Source organism: Pogona vitticeps, chromosome 1 (assembly GCF_051106095.1).
Source record: "Pogona vitticeps strain Pit_001003342236 chromosome 1, PviZW2.1, whole genome shotgun sequence".
In the NCBI taxonomy this organism is placed as follows: Eukaryota; Metazoa; Chordata; class Lepidosauria; order Squamata; family Agamidae; genus Pogona; species Pogona vitticeps.
Window position 1 is genome coordinate 291,903,345 of NC_135783.1, and position 14,319 is coordinate 291,917,663.

General features: G+C 40.2%; 2 protein-coding genes across 8 annotated transcripts in view; one reads left to right on the forward strand and one right to left on the reverse strand.

Annotated features, from left to right (window-relative positions):
- Positions 1–5,964: 5,964 nt before the first annotated feature.
- Positions 5,965–12,203, reverse strand: HARBI1 (harbinger transposase derived 1). 2 transcript variants are annotated; one of them, XM_020798912.3, is made up of 3 exons: positions 12,070–12,203; positions 7,150–7,849; positions 5,965–6,863 (listed from the first exon to the last, which is right to left on the reverse strand). In XM_020798912.3, the coding sequence occupies exons 2-3, from the start codon at positions 7,817–7,819 to the stop codon at positions 6,487–6,489; spliced, it is 1,047 nt and encodes a 348-aa protein (XP_020654571.2). In that variant the 5' UTR covers positions 7,820–7,849; positions 12,070–12,203; the 3' UTR covers positions 5,965–6,486. The 2 variants fall into 2 exon arrangements, with proteins under 2 accessions (XP_020654571.2, XP_020654562.2); XM_020798903.3 differs by having other exon boundaries at positions 7,150–7,854; positions 12,070–12,198.
- Positions 12,204–12,444: 241 nt separating this feature from the next.
- ATG13 (autophagy related 13) overlaps positions 12,445–14,319 on the forward strand; it is a 41,504-nt gene continuing 39,629 nt past the window's right edge. For 3 of the 6 annotated variants that reach the window (XM_020798879.3, XM_072986014.2, XM_072986015.2), the window contains exon 1: positions 12,507–13,200. The gene's annotated coding sequence lies outside the window, so the exon portion shown is untranslated. Of the gene's footprint in view, positions 13,201–14,319 lie in introns of all 6 variants that reach the window. The other 3 variants (XM_020798862.3, XM_020798889.3, XM_020798870.3) reach the window with 2 other exon arrangements.

The window sequence follows — 14,319 nt, forward strand, 5'->3', positions numbered from 1 at the left end:
CACGTATTCTGCCCAGAGTAATACATCACATTAATCCAAACTTCTAGCACACCTATATGTTTTGGAACAGTCCTATTCCTTCTACCTGTATTTATTTTAAAAGATACCAGAGCACCTGCCAATGAGGAAAATGCTTTGGGAGGTCTATTTTGGGCAAATACTGTACTGTACTTTAGAGACCCGATACACATAAATGCTGAAAACAATGTTACTGGCCAAAATCCTCATTTAATGTAATAAATTGCACTATACTAGGCCTCTGAATCAATGTGGATTTGGTGAATTAACTCCTCTGTAAGTTCCATAGATTTAATCAGCCAAGCTGATTGTAATTCACTACACTAAACAACTGGATTTGGGCCATTATGTTTCAGAATTAATTTGGCAGTGCTAACCCCACACATGAGGCTAGATAGCTCAGTGAGTTAGGTATCTCACTGTGGAGCCAGAGGCCGGGTGGGAATTTGACTCCCCACTGTGAATCCCAGAAGATCTATGGAAGCAGTTAACTTATATATAGGAGCAAAGATAAAAGAAAACTGAATAATTAAGAAAAGAGTGAAAATGACTCTGAAAAATCCATTGGACACTGGGTAAATATAAAACATCAACATGGACACAACATAGGACTCATCCACAGTGGTGCTCTTTCTGTTTGTTCTTGGGTTTTGTTTTTTTTAATGATTTGAATAGATAATTCCAGTGTTTGCACCCACATGAGGAAGGTATTTGTAGCTGTATGTACTAGAATGCATTGGACCGTTTTGATACCCGTTCACACATATCTGGAATCTTTCTCCTATGCCTCACTCTCAACTCTGATTGCCTCTACTCTTTTTTTTTCCTGTCTCCTCACTCTCACCCTATCCATTTCACTCTTTTTCTTCCCCTGCTGGTTTCTCATCCACCAGTCTCTAACGTTTATCTATGTACCTATTTTACTTAGTGAATTTGCCTATGTTTATTTTGAAATTTGCTCACACTTGAACTTTTTAACTGCATGGTTAAATCAATGCTTACTTTTGAAGTAAAACATCCTGTGCAGTAAAATGTGTATGGAGAGTTAGTAGAAGAAAAACAGAAATGGGAAAGAGTTATTTCATGTTAAGAAAATTAAACAGAAAAGAAAAAAACAGAACAAACTGGTTAGGGCATCACTGATTTTGTTCTGTATTGACGTATGTTGGTATTTTCAAAATAAACACCAATGCACATTAATGCCAATTTATTCTATATGAACGGAAGGAAAGAAAAGAAAGAAAAGAAAAGAAGGAAGGAAGGAAAGAAAGAAGGAAAGAAAGCTGAGGATAGGAACATCTAATATCCTAAGAAAACTTAAAAAAATACTCAGAAAAATCAAGTCAGAGTAGGGTGTAGTAATACACTAATATATTCTGACATTTTTAAACAAGTAGCTATGGGCCTCTTGGCTAGATTTATTATGCACCAAAGAGAAGGGGAAGGAAAAGGACTGAGGAGCTGCTGATATCCCAAGAAAACTAAACAAGACAAATAGGTGGGGGTGGTCCTAAAGCATGGAGGGGGAATGATTGATAGAAACACACACATAGGAAATCTTTATGCTACACACCTATATAGTACATGAATCAGCATGATATAACCTGACACTACTGTCCACACTAGTGGTTGTTTACTTGAGCAAAGCAGAACACAAATACACCACCATCTAATGGTGCTGTAAAAAATCCCAGAAGTTTTTTTGGTCCTATTTTGACTCTTTTGACACCAGTTTCAGACCTGCACAATGAGAACAGCATTCAAAGTACTGGTACCATTCATGTAAGACAAGCTGAACAAATGCTCAGCGTGGACAAGCTCATATACACTTTATACAGTAAGTAGTTCTAGGGCTTACAGTTAGACTGGGAGTGAGGAACTTTTGGACCTCCAGATCTTTTAAACTTCATAGAAGCCCCAGTCAGTATGCCCAATGGTAAAGGAGTATGTAGTTCAAAACTTCTGGAGTACCAAAAATTGTCAACTCCTACATTAGCTCATCACATAATGGATTTCTGATGTAAAACTATTATTCTATATTTACTATACATCATGCACATATTCACATTATCTTGTTTCAGAAATTTACTGCTGAATATTGCTTTTCAACATCCAAGTGATATGCCCAGGATAGGCAACCCGTAGGCCTCCAATTATTGTTCAATATGAGCTCCCATCAGCCCTAGTCATCCTGGCCAACAGTGAGGCATTACATGAGAAGTAGTTCCATATATCCAAATAAAAAGGGCGCACATAGTGAATATGTAACATTATAATGTGATTTGCACATTATAATGTAAACTGATGGCTGCTCCTTCTCAAATACCCAAGCAGATAACTTCAAGTATCATTATTTTGAGATCTGTGGAACGAGATATGAAGGATTTTATCCCAATTTAGTTAAACTATTTTCCTTTGGGTTTTTGCATTAATATTTTTCCATTATCTGTAGTACTGGTGACCAATGATTTATTTGCCATAATCTTACCAGAAGTGCTGAACTGCTGGAAAGAGATCATCACCACTGAGCTGTTTGAAGTCTTTCGTCTTTGCTGGAGGGAAGGTGGAGTACCACAAGACATGAAGGATGCAAACATTGTCACATTGTATAAGAACAAAGGAGACAGGGGTGACTGCAATAACTACCGTGGCATCTCTCTTCTCAGGGTTGTAGGGAAGCTGCTTGCCCGTGTTATGCTGGAGACTCCAGGTGCTTGCAGACAGAGTCTATCCAGAATCACAGTGTGGATTTCAAGCTAATAGATCCATCACTGACATGATATTCTCCCTCCGACAGGTGCAGGTGAAATGTAAGGAATAACAACAGCCACTCTTTGTGGCCTTCATACATCTCACAAAGGCCTTTGATTTGGTTAGCAGGGAGGTCCTTTTTAAAATACTTCCCAAGATTGGATGTCCACCTCAACTCCTTAACATCATCAGGTCCTTTCATGAGGAAATGAAGGGCACTGTAGTTTTTGATGGCTCAACATCAGATCCCTTTTGACATCCGAAGCGGAGTGAAACAGGGCTGTGTCCTCGCCCTGAACCTGTTTGGGATTTATTTTTTATTTATTTATTTTTGCTGTCATACTGAAGCATGCCTTTAGAACTGCAACAGGGGGTGTCTATCTCCAGACTAGATCAGATGGAAATCTTTTGAATCTCTCTAGATTGAGAGCAAAGACCAAAGTCCAACTGAAATGCATGTGGGACTTCCTCTTCGCTGATGATGCAGCTGTTGTTGCCCACTCTGCTGAAGACCTCCAACAACTCATGAATCATTTTAGTAAGGTCTGCCAAGACTTTGGACTAACAATCAGCCTGAAGAAAACATAAGTCACGGGCCAGGGCATGGACTCACCTCCCTTTATTACCATTTCCACACAAGAATTGGAGGTTGTTCATGATTTTGTGTACCTTGGCTCAACGATCTTTGACACCCTAGATATCGAGCTGGATAAACACATTGGCAAAGCAGCTATCATGTTCTCTAGACTTACAAAGAGAATACAGTGGACCCTCTACTTACGGAATTAATCCGTATTGGAATGGTGGCTGCAGGTCGAAAAGTCTGCAGGTCAAGTCTCCATTGACCTACAATGCATTGAAAACCAATTAATGCCGTAACCGGCCATTTTTGTTCCATTTTGGTTTTTTTCTGGTCTGTAGGTCAATTCTCCGGCTGCAAGTCGAACCTAAATTTTGCGGCCAGAGAAGTCTGTAACTTGAAAAGTCTGTAAGTCAAGCCATCTGTAAGTCGAGGATCCACTGTATGGCTCAATAAGAAGTTGACAGTACATATATACGAAGATCCAGGTCTATAAAGCCTGTGTCCTATACACTCCTATACTGCAGTGAGTCCTGGACCCTTTGTGCAGGAGAGGAAGCTGAACACGTTCCATATGCATTGTCTCTGACACATTTTTTGTATCACCTGGCAGGACAAAGTGCCAAATAGAGTAGTCCTAGAATGAGCTGGAATGTTTAGCATGTATACATTACTGAAACAGCAACATCTACGTTGGCTTGGGCATGTCGTGAGAATGGCTGATGGTCGGATTCCAAAAGATCTCCGGTATGGAGAATTAGTGCAGGGAAATCACCCCAGAGGGAGACCACAGCTGCGATACAAGGAGATCTGCAAGCAGGATCTGAAGGCCTTAGGAATGGACCTCAACAGATGGGAAACCCTGACATCTGAGCGTTCAGCCTGGAGGCAGGTGGTGCATCATGCCCTTTCCCATTTTGAAGAGACCTTTGTCCAGCAGGCCGAGGCAAAGAGGCAGTCCCAAAACCATCAAAATAAGGGAGTTGGATAGGAGCAGATTGTATTTGCCTTCAGTGTGGAAGGGATTGTCACTCTCAAACTGACCTTCTTAGACACACTCGATGCTGTTCCAAGTCCTCCATACAGAGCACGTTACCATAGTCTCTCGAGACTGAAGGATGCCGAAAGAATCTTACCAGGAGCATCACGATTACAATACAAACATAATTAAAAATGAGTGTTGTGATCCTATATCACATCAAATAGGAGCTGCATATTGTTTCCTTTTACCACTTTTATATTCTTCCATTTCCCTCCCATTCTTCTGTTGTCATCCCTGGGACTATTATTAAATTAGGAGCTCTGTTTGTTATCTACGATAACAGTGAAATATCTCTGCTGTAATATGAGAGATATATTTAAAGTGATAAATCTGATCCTCAGACTTTGAAAACTTATTCATTCATGTTGGAAGCATTTATGAACTTATTTCCCATATCAAATTAATGTTTCCTGCTTAGAGCCATCTAGGCCCCTCCTTCCAATTTGTATTCCTAAACAGGACCAAGGCAGAACTGTAGCACTCCACTTGTCATTTATCTCTCCAATGATGAAGAATCACTGGCAAGGACTCTTTGAGCACAGCCCCTCAGCCAGCTACAAAACCGCATAGCAATAGAACCACCCAGCCGACTTTTAACCTCAAGAATATGTTAAAAGCTTTACTGAAATCAAGATACAAAGCATTGCTCTAATCCAGTGGAGGCAAACCTTTTTCGGCTCGAGTGCCCAAAATGAGGGGGTGGGGAAGAAACCAGTGGCTGCCGTGCCCCCGGAAGACCAGAACTGGAGCAGGAAGTGGCAGTTTCAGGGGGAATCATGGGGACGGACAGGAAGTTAAAGGGGGAATCATGGGGACAGACAGGAAGTTAAAGGGGGAATCATGGGGACAGACAGGAAGTTAAAGGATCCAGAACAGGAAGAGAAAGGGGGAATCCCAGCTGCAGCCACATCAAAAGGTTTGTTTTCACGAGGGTGGGTGCGTGGGCCACTCACTCGCGTGCCAGTACAAAGGGCTTCGTGTGCCAGATGTGGCACGTGTGCCATAGGTTCGCCATCACTGCACTTGTGACACTTTAAAAAAAGAAGTAAGATTAGTCTGCTATGACTTGCTTTTGAGAAATCCATACTGTTGTAGAAATCATAATCATCTTCTCCAAGCCCTCACAAACCAACTGTTTAATTACCTGATCTAGAATCTTTCCTAGTATTGAAGTGAAGCTGATAAGTTGGTAGTTGTCTGTGCTCCCCCCCTTTTTTTTTTGAAGATGAGAATGATATTTGCTTGTCTCCAGTCTTCCAAGGACTGTTCTCCAAAAATTCTCAGACTATAGACAGAGACTCCAAGATTACTTTTATATAACCTTAAACTAATCTAAATACTTTATATAACTTCTAAATAATGTAATACATCTCACCACAAACACTGAAATTTTATATGTGAAACAAAAGACTCTGCATCATTCTTTTACACAAATGCAGTTGCTGAATTTAAAGAAAACAGACACAATGGCAGATTATGTCGTAGAAAAAAGAATCCTTATATAATTTTCAATTTTCAAATACATAATGATTTTCAATAAGAAGCCTGAACAAAAAAGCTTAGAATCTGATGGCACCATGTACAAGATGTTTATTATACTTTTTAGTGCTTAAAGATAACATTTACCATTATAATAAATCATGATCTCATATTTGTGTCCTTGATGAACTGTCTTCATATAGGTTGAGCATTAAATCCAAGCTAAGGTATACAGCAGTTACTGACTCTGGTACAATAGGTAAACGGAAACCAACATATTAAATTAGATATACTTTACGTAGAAGGGTGATTTTATGGGAGGTAGGGTTTGTTTATTTTCTTTTAATATGTTTTATATTGTTTATATGATTTTAATAATATTTTGTAAGCTGCCAAGAGTAGTGGTATGTTCACTAAATGGGTGGGGTATAAATCTAAATAAATAAGTAAATAAATAATAATTCCAAATACAAAATGATAGTTTAATGCTGTTTTTTCTGTATAGTACAAATAAATATTCTCATATCCACTTCTGGCTTAATGTTCAGAAAAAGCAAGATAATGTATGCTTGCTTTGGCTTCTTCCTTAAATCTAGTTATGGTATGCTTCAAAATATTAGCTAAAATGAGTGAGCAATAATTCCTGTCGAACTTGATAGGCTTCAGAGTCAAGTGATTCCATATGCTCATATTCTTCCTCTGGCTGTTCCATCTGTCCCACTGTTGGGGAAGACCATACATCGAGCCCAAGTTCCAGAGAGATGTTATGAAGTACACAGCAAGCTAGGATAATGTGGCTGGCTTTCTCCGGAGAATACTGCAATGTGCCCTTTGACCCATCAAGACAACGGAATCGAGACCGGATTGTCCTGAATGTCCGCTCAATGACATTGTGAGTGGCTGAATGAGCCATGTTATATCTGCACTCTGCAGGTGTCTCAGGAATATGCAAAGGAGTCATTAGCCAAGTGCAAAGAAAGAAAGAATTATCACCTGTTAAAACACAAAAATGAGAGATTATAAAAGAAGAGATTATTCTAGTTTGATTTCCAGTATGTGATAGTAAAGCTGGATACCCATTTGAAAACAGCATTCCCAAAAGGTAAAAAGGAATACATGTTTATTTTGTGTGACCTTTATTTCGCTGATCTCTATAAAGGGTGAATTCTAAAATCTATGACATTTAGTTATAGAAGTATATTGTCTTACATGTCAGTGAACCAAACAAAACTCTATCAGCATATACTTTCCAGAAGGTCAATTATCACAATGAACTTACCAAGTAGCCAGCCATCCTTATGCATACCAGCTTCAAACTGGTTCCTTAGGGCTGACTGCTGCAATACAGTGCAGTCCTGCAGGCTGCCTGGCCAGTGTGTTTCTGCACTTAGTAGGAATCCTCTAGCATCACACACCATTAGGCAGTTTAAGGAATGAAGGCCTTTTCGATTCACATATGACAAGTCCTCAGCATTTGGTGCCTTTATAGCTACGTGGTTACAATCAACCAGTCCTAACACTCCTGGCATGCCTGCCAATGCATAGAAGTCATCTTTCAGGTGTTGCAGTGATGCATCATCCTCTGGAAAACGAATAAATTGAGAGGCCCTCTCCACCAGGGCTTCAGTAACATTTGCAACGCAACGGCTCATAGAGGCCTGACTGATTCCAATGGCATCTCCCATGCGTGTCTGGAAAGAACCAGAAGTGTAAAAACCCAATGCAGCCAGGATTTGTGTCTCGGGGCTGATGGCCCTTGATCGCTGGGTGGGACGAGAAAGGTTTGCACCCAGGAGATCCACCAGATAATAAATGAATTGTCGTGGAAAGCCATACATGGATACCAGATATTCATCAGTGACATCCTCCAGCTTGAAGCGATCAAGTGTCCTATGGCCAGGACCATAGAGCAAGAGGTCACAGTCAAGAATTGCTATGGGAACAGCCATTATTAGTTGATCTTCCTTCTGTGTACTCACCTATACTGGAGCAAAACAGGAAAATTCAGTATATACATGAATATATTCTATCTTTTATACTGTCATCTTCATCATAGTTCAGGTACCTAATATATCTCTTGGCTTAAGTCACACTATTTGTTAGAGAAATTTTGAAATTCACTCATAAATGTATAAGCTAATGTTAGTTGGTATTAATGCCAGCTGTTGTGAGACTGCAGCACAAAATGCACAGAATATAAGTGACAGAAATATAATATTCTTCCCCACTCCTCAGTATTATTAACATAGCTACGCCCTACCAGCTAAAAACTTACTAGAAAATAAAGAAATAAGATTCCAATGGAATTCTTCTGTTAATTTCATCTGTTTCAGTATAATGGATCATGGTCATAATTCTGGAAAAGAGATAGTGGAAAATTTCTGAAGCTGTATATAATTTTATACAGGGCCATGGGCGTATTTCATAGCACAAGAATGTACAACTATTATTGATCTTGGGTCATATGGAAACTTGAAGTTGCAGAATACCTGTTCAATAATTAGTGCTGTTTTCATTCTTCCTGAACCAGTTAAGCAAGTCTAGGGAAAGTTTGTTTTCTTCTTTCAGAGTTGGTGCATAACATTAACTGGCTGTGCAAGCAGGAGGGTGTGACTCAATAGTACTCATTTTGATGTTATTATTAGAAATAGGCAGTACTAAGAACTTAATTACTATGCTATAATTCTTCTTCCAGAAGCTGCAATTCCCCTCAAAATTCCAAGGATATTTTTTCCTTTTTCCTCTTTCGAGCCATACATACACAGGAGCATGTCATATAAACTTGTTCTACACCATCCATCATATTTCTCCATTATGAAGCTTGTCAATCACATTCTGACTGAAGACAGCTGATGTTCTAAGAACTCAATCTTGCAAAATCAGAGTTTGAACAATACAGGAAACATTTTGTCTATCCTGGCATCCTTTCCAGATTTCTTTTGAGCTTCTCTCAATCTTTGAATCTTTGGGGGAGGCCCTTCTTTAAGTCACACTGCACTCACAGAAACATCTCATTAGGATTCAGGAAAGTGACTTTCAGTGCTGCTCCTACACTGTAGAACTCTCTACCACAAAAGGCTAGGTTGGCCTTTGCTGTCCTTTGACCAGAAGGCAAGAGATCTTTCTCCTCCGTCTAGTTTTTGGCCACTGATTGGGTTGCAGAGTATGCACTTTTCTTCTTTCAATTTTTTCGGATGCGTATTTTCCAAATACTTTTGGTGTTAAATTGTTTTATGTTTAATAGTCTTTTAATACTATTATATGTATCACCATATTTTCAATATATTAATGCAGGTATTTGCCGCCCCCCATTTTGTATGCTGTCTTGGGTCCCTGATTTGGGAGACATATGTAATAGACAGACATTCATGTCTGCTGCTAACTCTGAGAAATCTGAATAGAAAGGAGGCAGATAGGATTCTAATTAGATGGAAACAGAAGAGCCCCTTTGCCGACAGATATCTTGGGACCTAAAGTTCTATCTGTATTAGAGAAGTGGTATGTTCTTTTTATTTTGGGTTGAGTTTTTTGCTCTTTCTTATATGTATTAAATACAATAAAGAGCAGACAATGTACACTAGGTTTTAACAAAGTGGCTTATGCTAATACACATTTTTCTCCATATGCCACCCATCTCCAATATCTCATGCTCTCCAGATATTTTGGACTTCAACTCTGATCCATCCCAGTCAGCATTGCAAACTCTCATGCAAACAGTGCAGTCATGCAACATCAGTTGATTTGCTTTATTTGCTAAACCCAGTGGCATACCAATGTATTTATTATTTCATATTAATTATTCCAGTTCATATCCCACCCTACTTCTGATCAACTCAAAGCAGCATACAAAAGACTTAATGACTTTACTATGATAAAACACAAATAAACCTCTGATATCAATAAAAAAGCAACATCCAATACTCTAAATCAAAGTGATACAATAACAAGATAATTTGACAATACAGTATATATATGATTACTTTTTAATTCTTTTTAATCATTTGGCAGGACAATTGCAACTACCAAAGAAACTATGTGAATTATTTCTAAATTTTAATTGCGCAGTAACAAGTTAATTTTCTACACAACAGATTCAGATGCAATCTGGCAGGAACAGATGACAGCAACTTCACCCCCAATATTAGTGTTAAATGTCTGTTCAGGAGATAGTAAGAAAATCCTCACTTGCTTTGGCCCACACATAAAATGCCTAAAATGTGCACCCTCAGAAACCAATGAGAGTAATGCCTATATATTTAATACAAAGAATATTTTCCTTAGGGGCAAACAATATGTTGTACATCTCTCTTTTTATTCAAAAGTAAGCACTGTCACCACTCCCTAGTCTGGATTAGGACTATAGGATGATGTGAATGACTTTGTTTCTTCCAATGCTGTGCCTGTGACCCCTACATTCAACTTGCAGGAGAATTTAAGTAGGTTTTTACAAGCTACCATTAGATTGTTGGAGGATATTTGCAGAAAATTGATCAAGGTCATCATTTTGCTTAGTGTACCTAAATAATGAGGTGAACTTAGAAGTTAGCAAAGCTCCCAAATCAATCTATACATACATATACCAGTAGTACAATCTATTACATAATATAATACAGTTTTAAATTGTGCAACACTCTTGATATGAAGGAAGAAATCCAGTCTGTATCTTATTAACTTTTTTCTGCACACAAACATATTTGTCGTCAAAAATATACAATATGAAGAAACCTAATTATGCAAGGCAGTCAGAAGCTTTTTTTTCAGTTTGTCATAGAGAAACAAAACTCTAGTTTCTAAAAGCTTGAGCAAATTATTGAGAACAAATACATTGTCCTTGAAATACTGTAACCAAAAGGAACCCAAACAAAGTTCTGATTAGATAAGTGGAAATATGCATAGATAGACAAAAACAAGGTCACCAGCTGCATATGACCTGAGCAGGGAGGACATCTCATCTTGCTCTTTAGGGCAAGGTACCCTTCACTACTTAGATCACAGCTGCCTCTGCACAAAGTTTGGACAACCTGTTTTCATGTTCTGCTCACATGTTATATGGCACCCAGAAATTATATGTCATTGATGTCAGCTGGCTTTCTTGTGTTAGAATTACTTTTAATGCATTCATACCTTCCACTTTCAAGGTAAACAAATGATACCCCAAATATTCTGAGATAAGAAAATGTCAACACATCTACTTCAAACCCTTAACTTGCTTTATCATAATTACCCAATTATAAAAGACTTGATGAAATCCAATTCTGTACATCAACTGATCTTTTTAAAAAGATACTGAATTTTGATATATGCACAATATTAATAAACTGTAAAAAAAATCCAAAAAACAGTACAACAAAACTATGAAAAACATTGAGATCAAGGCAAATAATCACCAAGGTAGAAACTTGAGGACACAACTGAGCAGTAGAGAAACTGAACTGTAGAGCAAAACAAACTTCCCCAATCAAAGAGATTGTTTCAAAGATCAATGTGAATACGTGGAAGAAAGATTAATAATCTGATTTTATTCAAGTAATAAAAAGAAAATATATATATAAAATTAACCGGCCAGAACCGTATTCTTTTACATATGCCAATGTGAGTGCAATTATTTAAATTACAGCAGTAAAGTGTCACTAGTTAAGAAGTCACAATTTTTGTATTCTTTGTTGCCCATCAGTCACAAGTTTGGGAACAGCAATAGAGAAGGCTCTCTCCCGGGTCTCCACCAAATGTACCTGTGAAGGTGGTGAGACGGAGAAAAAAAGCCTCTCCTGGTGATCTTAATGCCCAAGCAGGCTCAATAAAAGCCGATATGGTCTTTGAGATAGCTTGGACTCTGTCCATTTAGGGCTTTATAGGTTAAAACCAGCACGTTGAATTGTGCCCAGAAACTGACTGGCAGCCAGTGGAGCTGCTGTAACAAGGGGATTATTATATGATCCGTGTGACCAGCCCCAGTCAGCAGTCTGGCTGCTGCGTTTTGGCCCCGCTGAAGTTTCTTAGTACCGTAGTTTTCCTTAGGCAGTCACACATAAAGAGCATTACAGCCTTAGCCACCATAGTCGATGGTAAGGGGATTATGGTAGCTGTAGTCGCTTGCATAGTATCTGGAGGCGATAGCTTCCCCCGCCCCGCTACCCTCAAGGGACTTAAAAGAAAGAAATCGGCGCACGGAGAAGCGACGGTTCTTTTTAAGCGTTACCTCAGTAGGAAGCGAGGGATGTGAGGCGTATGGGGCGCCTAGACAACCACGCCTAGACAGGGGCGACCGAGAGCTCCAGTAGAGAAACGCGCATGCTTCGAGGCGTGAGAAGAAAAGCGTCACGTGTTCACGTCTCTTCTCCAGGCCCCAGACGTGGCGCACGGGCAGCCAATCCCGGCCTTCCCGAGGCTGCTCTTTCCCAAACGCCGATTCCTCAAGAAACTGGCCTCACTTTCGTTTGGGGGCAGTAGAGAACGATTTCCGCTTGCGCTTTTCGGCAGCTTTCCTCACTGCGGCCTAGGCAACTTCGGCGAGCGGTGGTGGTGGTGGTGTCTTTTTCTTGTGGAAAGTGCCGCCACGAAAGCACAGCCGACTGCTTGGCTTCTCCTGAGCGGATGAAAACAAACAGCAGCAATGGCGGCGGTGACGGCCACTGCGGAAGGCTGGGGGAGGCCGCTGTCGTAAGGCACCTCCGGGACCCCGCGACGTTTAGCGAAAAGAGACCGGTTGCGGAGCCGAGAGCCTGGGCTCCTCTTCTACAGGGACTGGCGTCGCTCGCTCAGGGTCTTCTCTGGAGCAGTTCCACAGCCGTTGACTCTAGTGGTGGGCCATTCCTGGGCATTTCCACTCCCTTCTGTGACAGGGCTAAGTGCCCAGAAGAGACGCCGCCGTCGGCAGGAAAGACCGCATACTGGCTTTTAAGCCTGAGGCAAAAGTCGGAGCAGGGGACGCTGTTTTCCTAGTAGTAGAGGGGCTAGGAACTGAACCCAAACCCCTTCGCTCCTAGTTGCATCCCGAGACCGAACTGCCTCGTCCCACGCGGGAATTACACAACGTAGCAAGTCTGCTGCTTGAAGCTACACTAGAAACGTAGGCGAGAACTGGACAGGCCTCAAGACTGGGATCCTTCAATGTTAAGATCTCCTGCTTGGGGCACAAAGAAGAGTCCTCCGTGATCTAGAGATCGATGGGGGGAAAAACCCAGGAAGAACCTTCCCACCCTGTGAATGAAGACCAGCAGTAAGGTTTTCTGAAAACCACAGAGTTTGGCCATGCAAAGGGGCTAGGACAGCCTCTGAGCTCATCCCCGGAATGAGACACCAAACCTTCACCTCAGTCTTCCTCCTACAGGTAACTAGATACCTGCACTGGTTCATAAGTTTATACTGAAGTAGAGTATGGATCTATGTTTCTAAGTAGGAAGGAGGACAGTGGATATCAGGCTGGTGTGTGAAATATTTGTGTAGTAAGGAAAACCTGATAATGAAGACTGCTTATTTCCAGGCACAGGCTTTTCAATACTCATGCACTTCATCCCTGAAAATAAAACTTCATTGAGTGCATTATATCCAGTCATTCTTGGATGACACTAGCTACTCTGACCATTTCAGTCCAGATTGAATCCTAGTTTTGGAGCAGAAACTGCCTGGATTTCCTTGAATAATAGTCTATATCATCTCTGTTCTTCTGATCTTTACAGTGATTTATGATACCATCAATCATGGTATGCTTCTGGACTATCTGGAAGCGTTGTGTGGGACTGGATCTGGTCCTCCTATTTAAGGGAAGAGAATTCCATCCTTTGGCTATTGACCTTCACAGTATATTGAGAGTCTGTCCTGCCCAGCATGCCTGTTAATGCATACCTAAAACTGAGCAATATCATTCGGAGATTTGAGCTGGATGCCATCATTATGCAGGTAACACTACCTGTGTATCTCCTTTCCACAAGACAATCCCAATGAGGCAGTGAAGAACCTCAGTGCTTGGAGATAATTTTGAGATGAAGGAGAAGCAAATAAATTGAAATACCATGCCTAATTCAGGCATGGTAGAAAAGTTGTGCATGAAGAAATCTTGAGATCTGAGGATGGTATACAAATAATTGATGGCCAAGTTACATTCTAAAGAGCCAAGTATGCCATTTGAAAGTACAGGACTAGTATATTCTCTGGAAGTGCAGGAGACATAAGTGGCCAAGCAGTACTTTTTACCACATTCATCCTGTTTGTCAAATGTATTGTTATCTAGAAAAGGCAGATTTTGCTTTGGTTATCCATGTATTTGCTTCATCCAGGTTGGACTGTTGTAATGCACTCTCTGCAGAGTGGCACTTAAAGACAATTCAGTTTATATAGAAAGGAACTGTGATAATGTTTGTAGGAACTAGATATTGTGATCACAAAGTAACCATTCTGTGCCAGTTGCACTAGCTGCCTGTTCCTTTCCAAACTCAATTAAAGTGTTGGA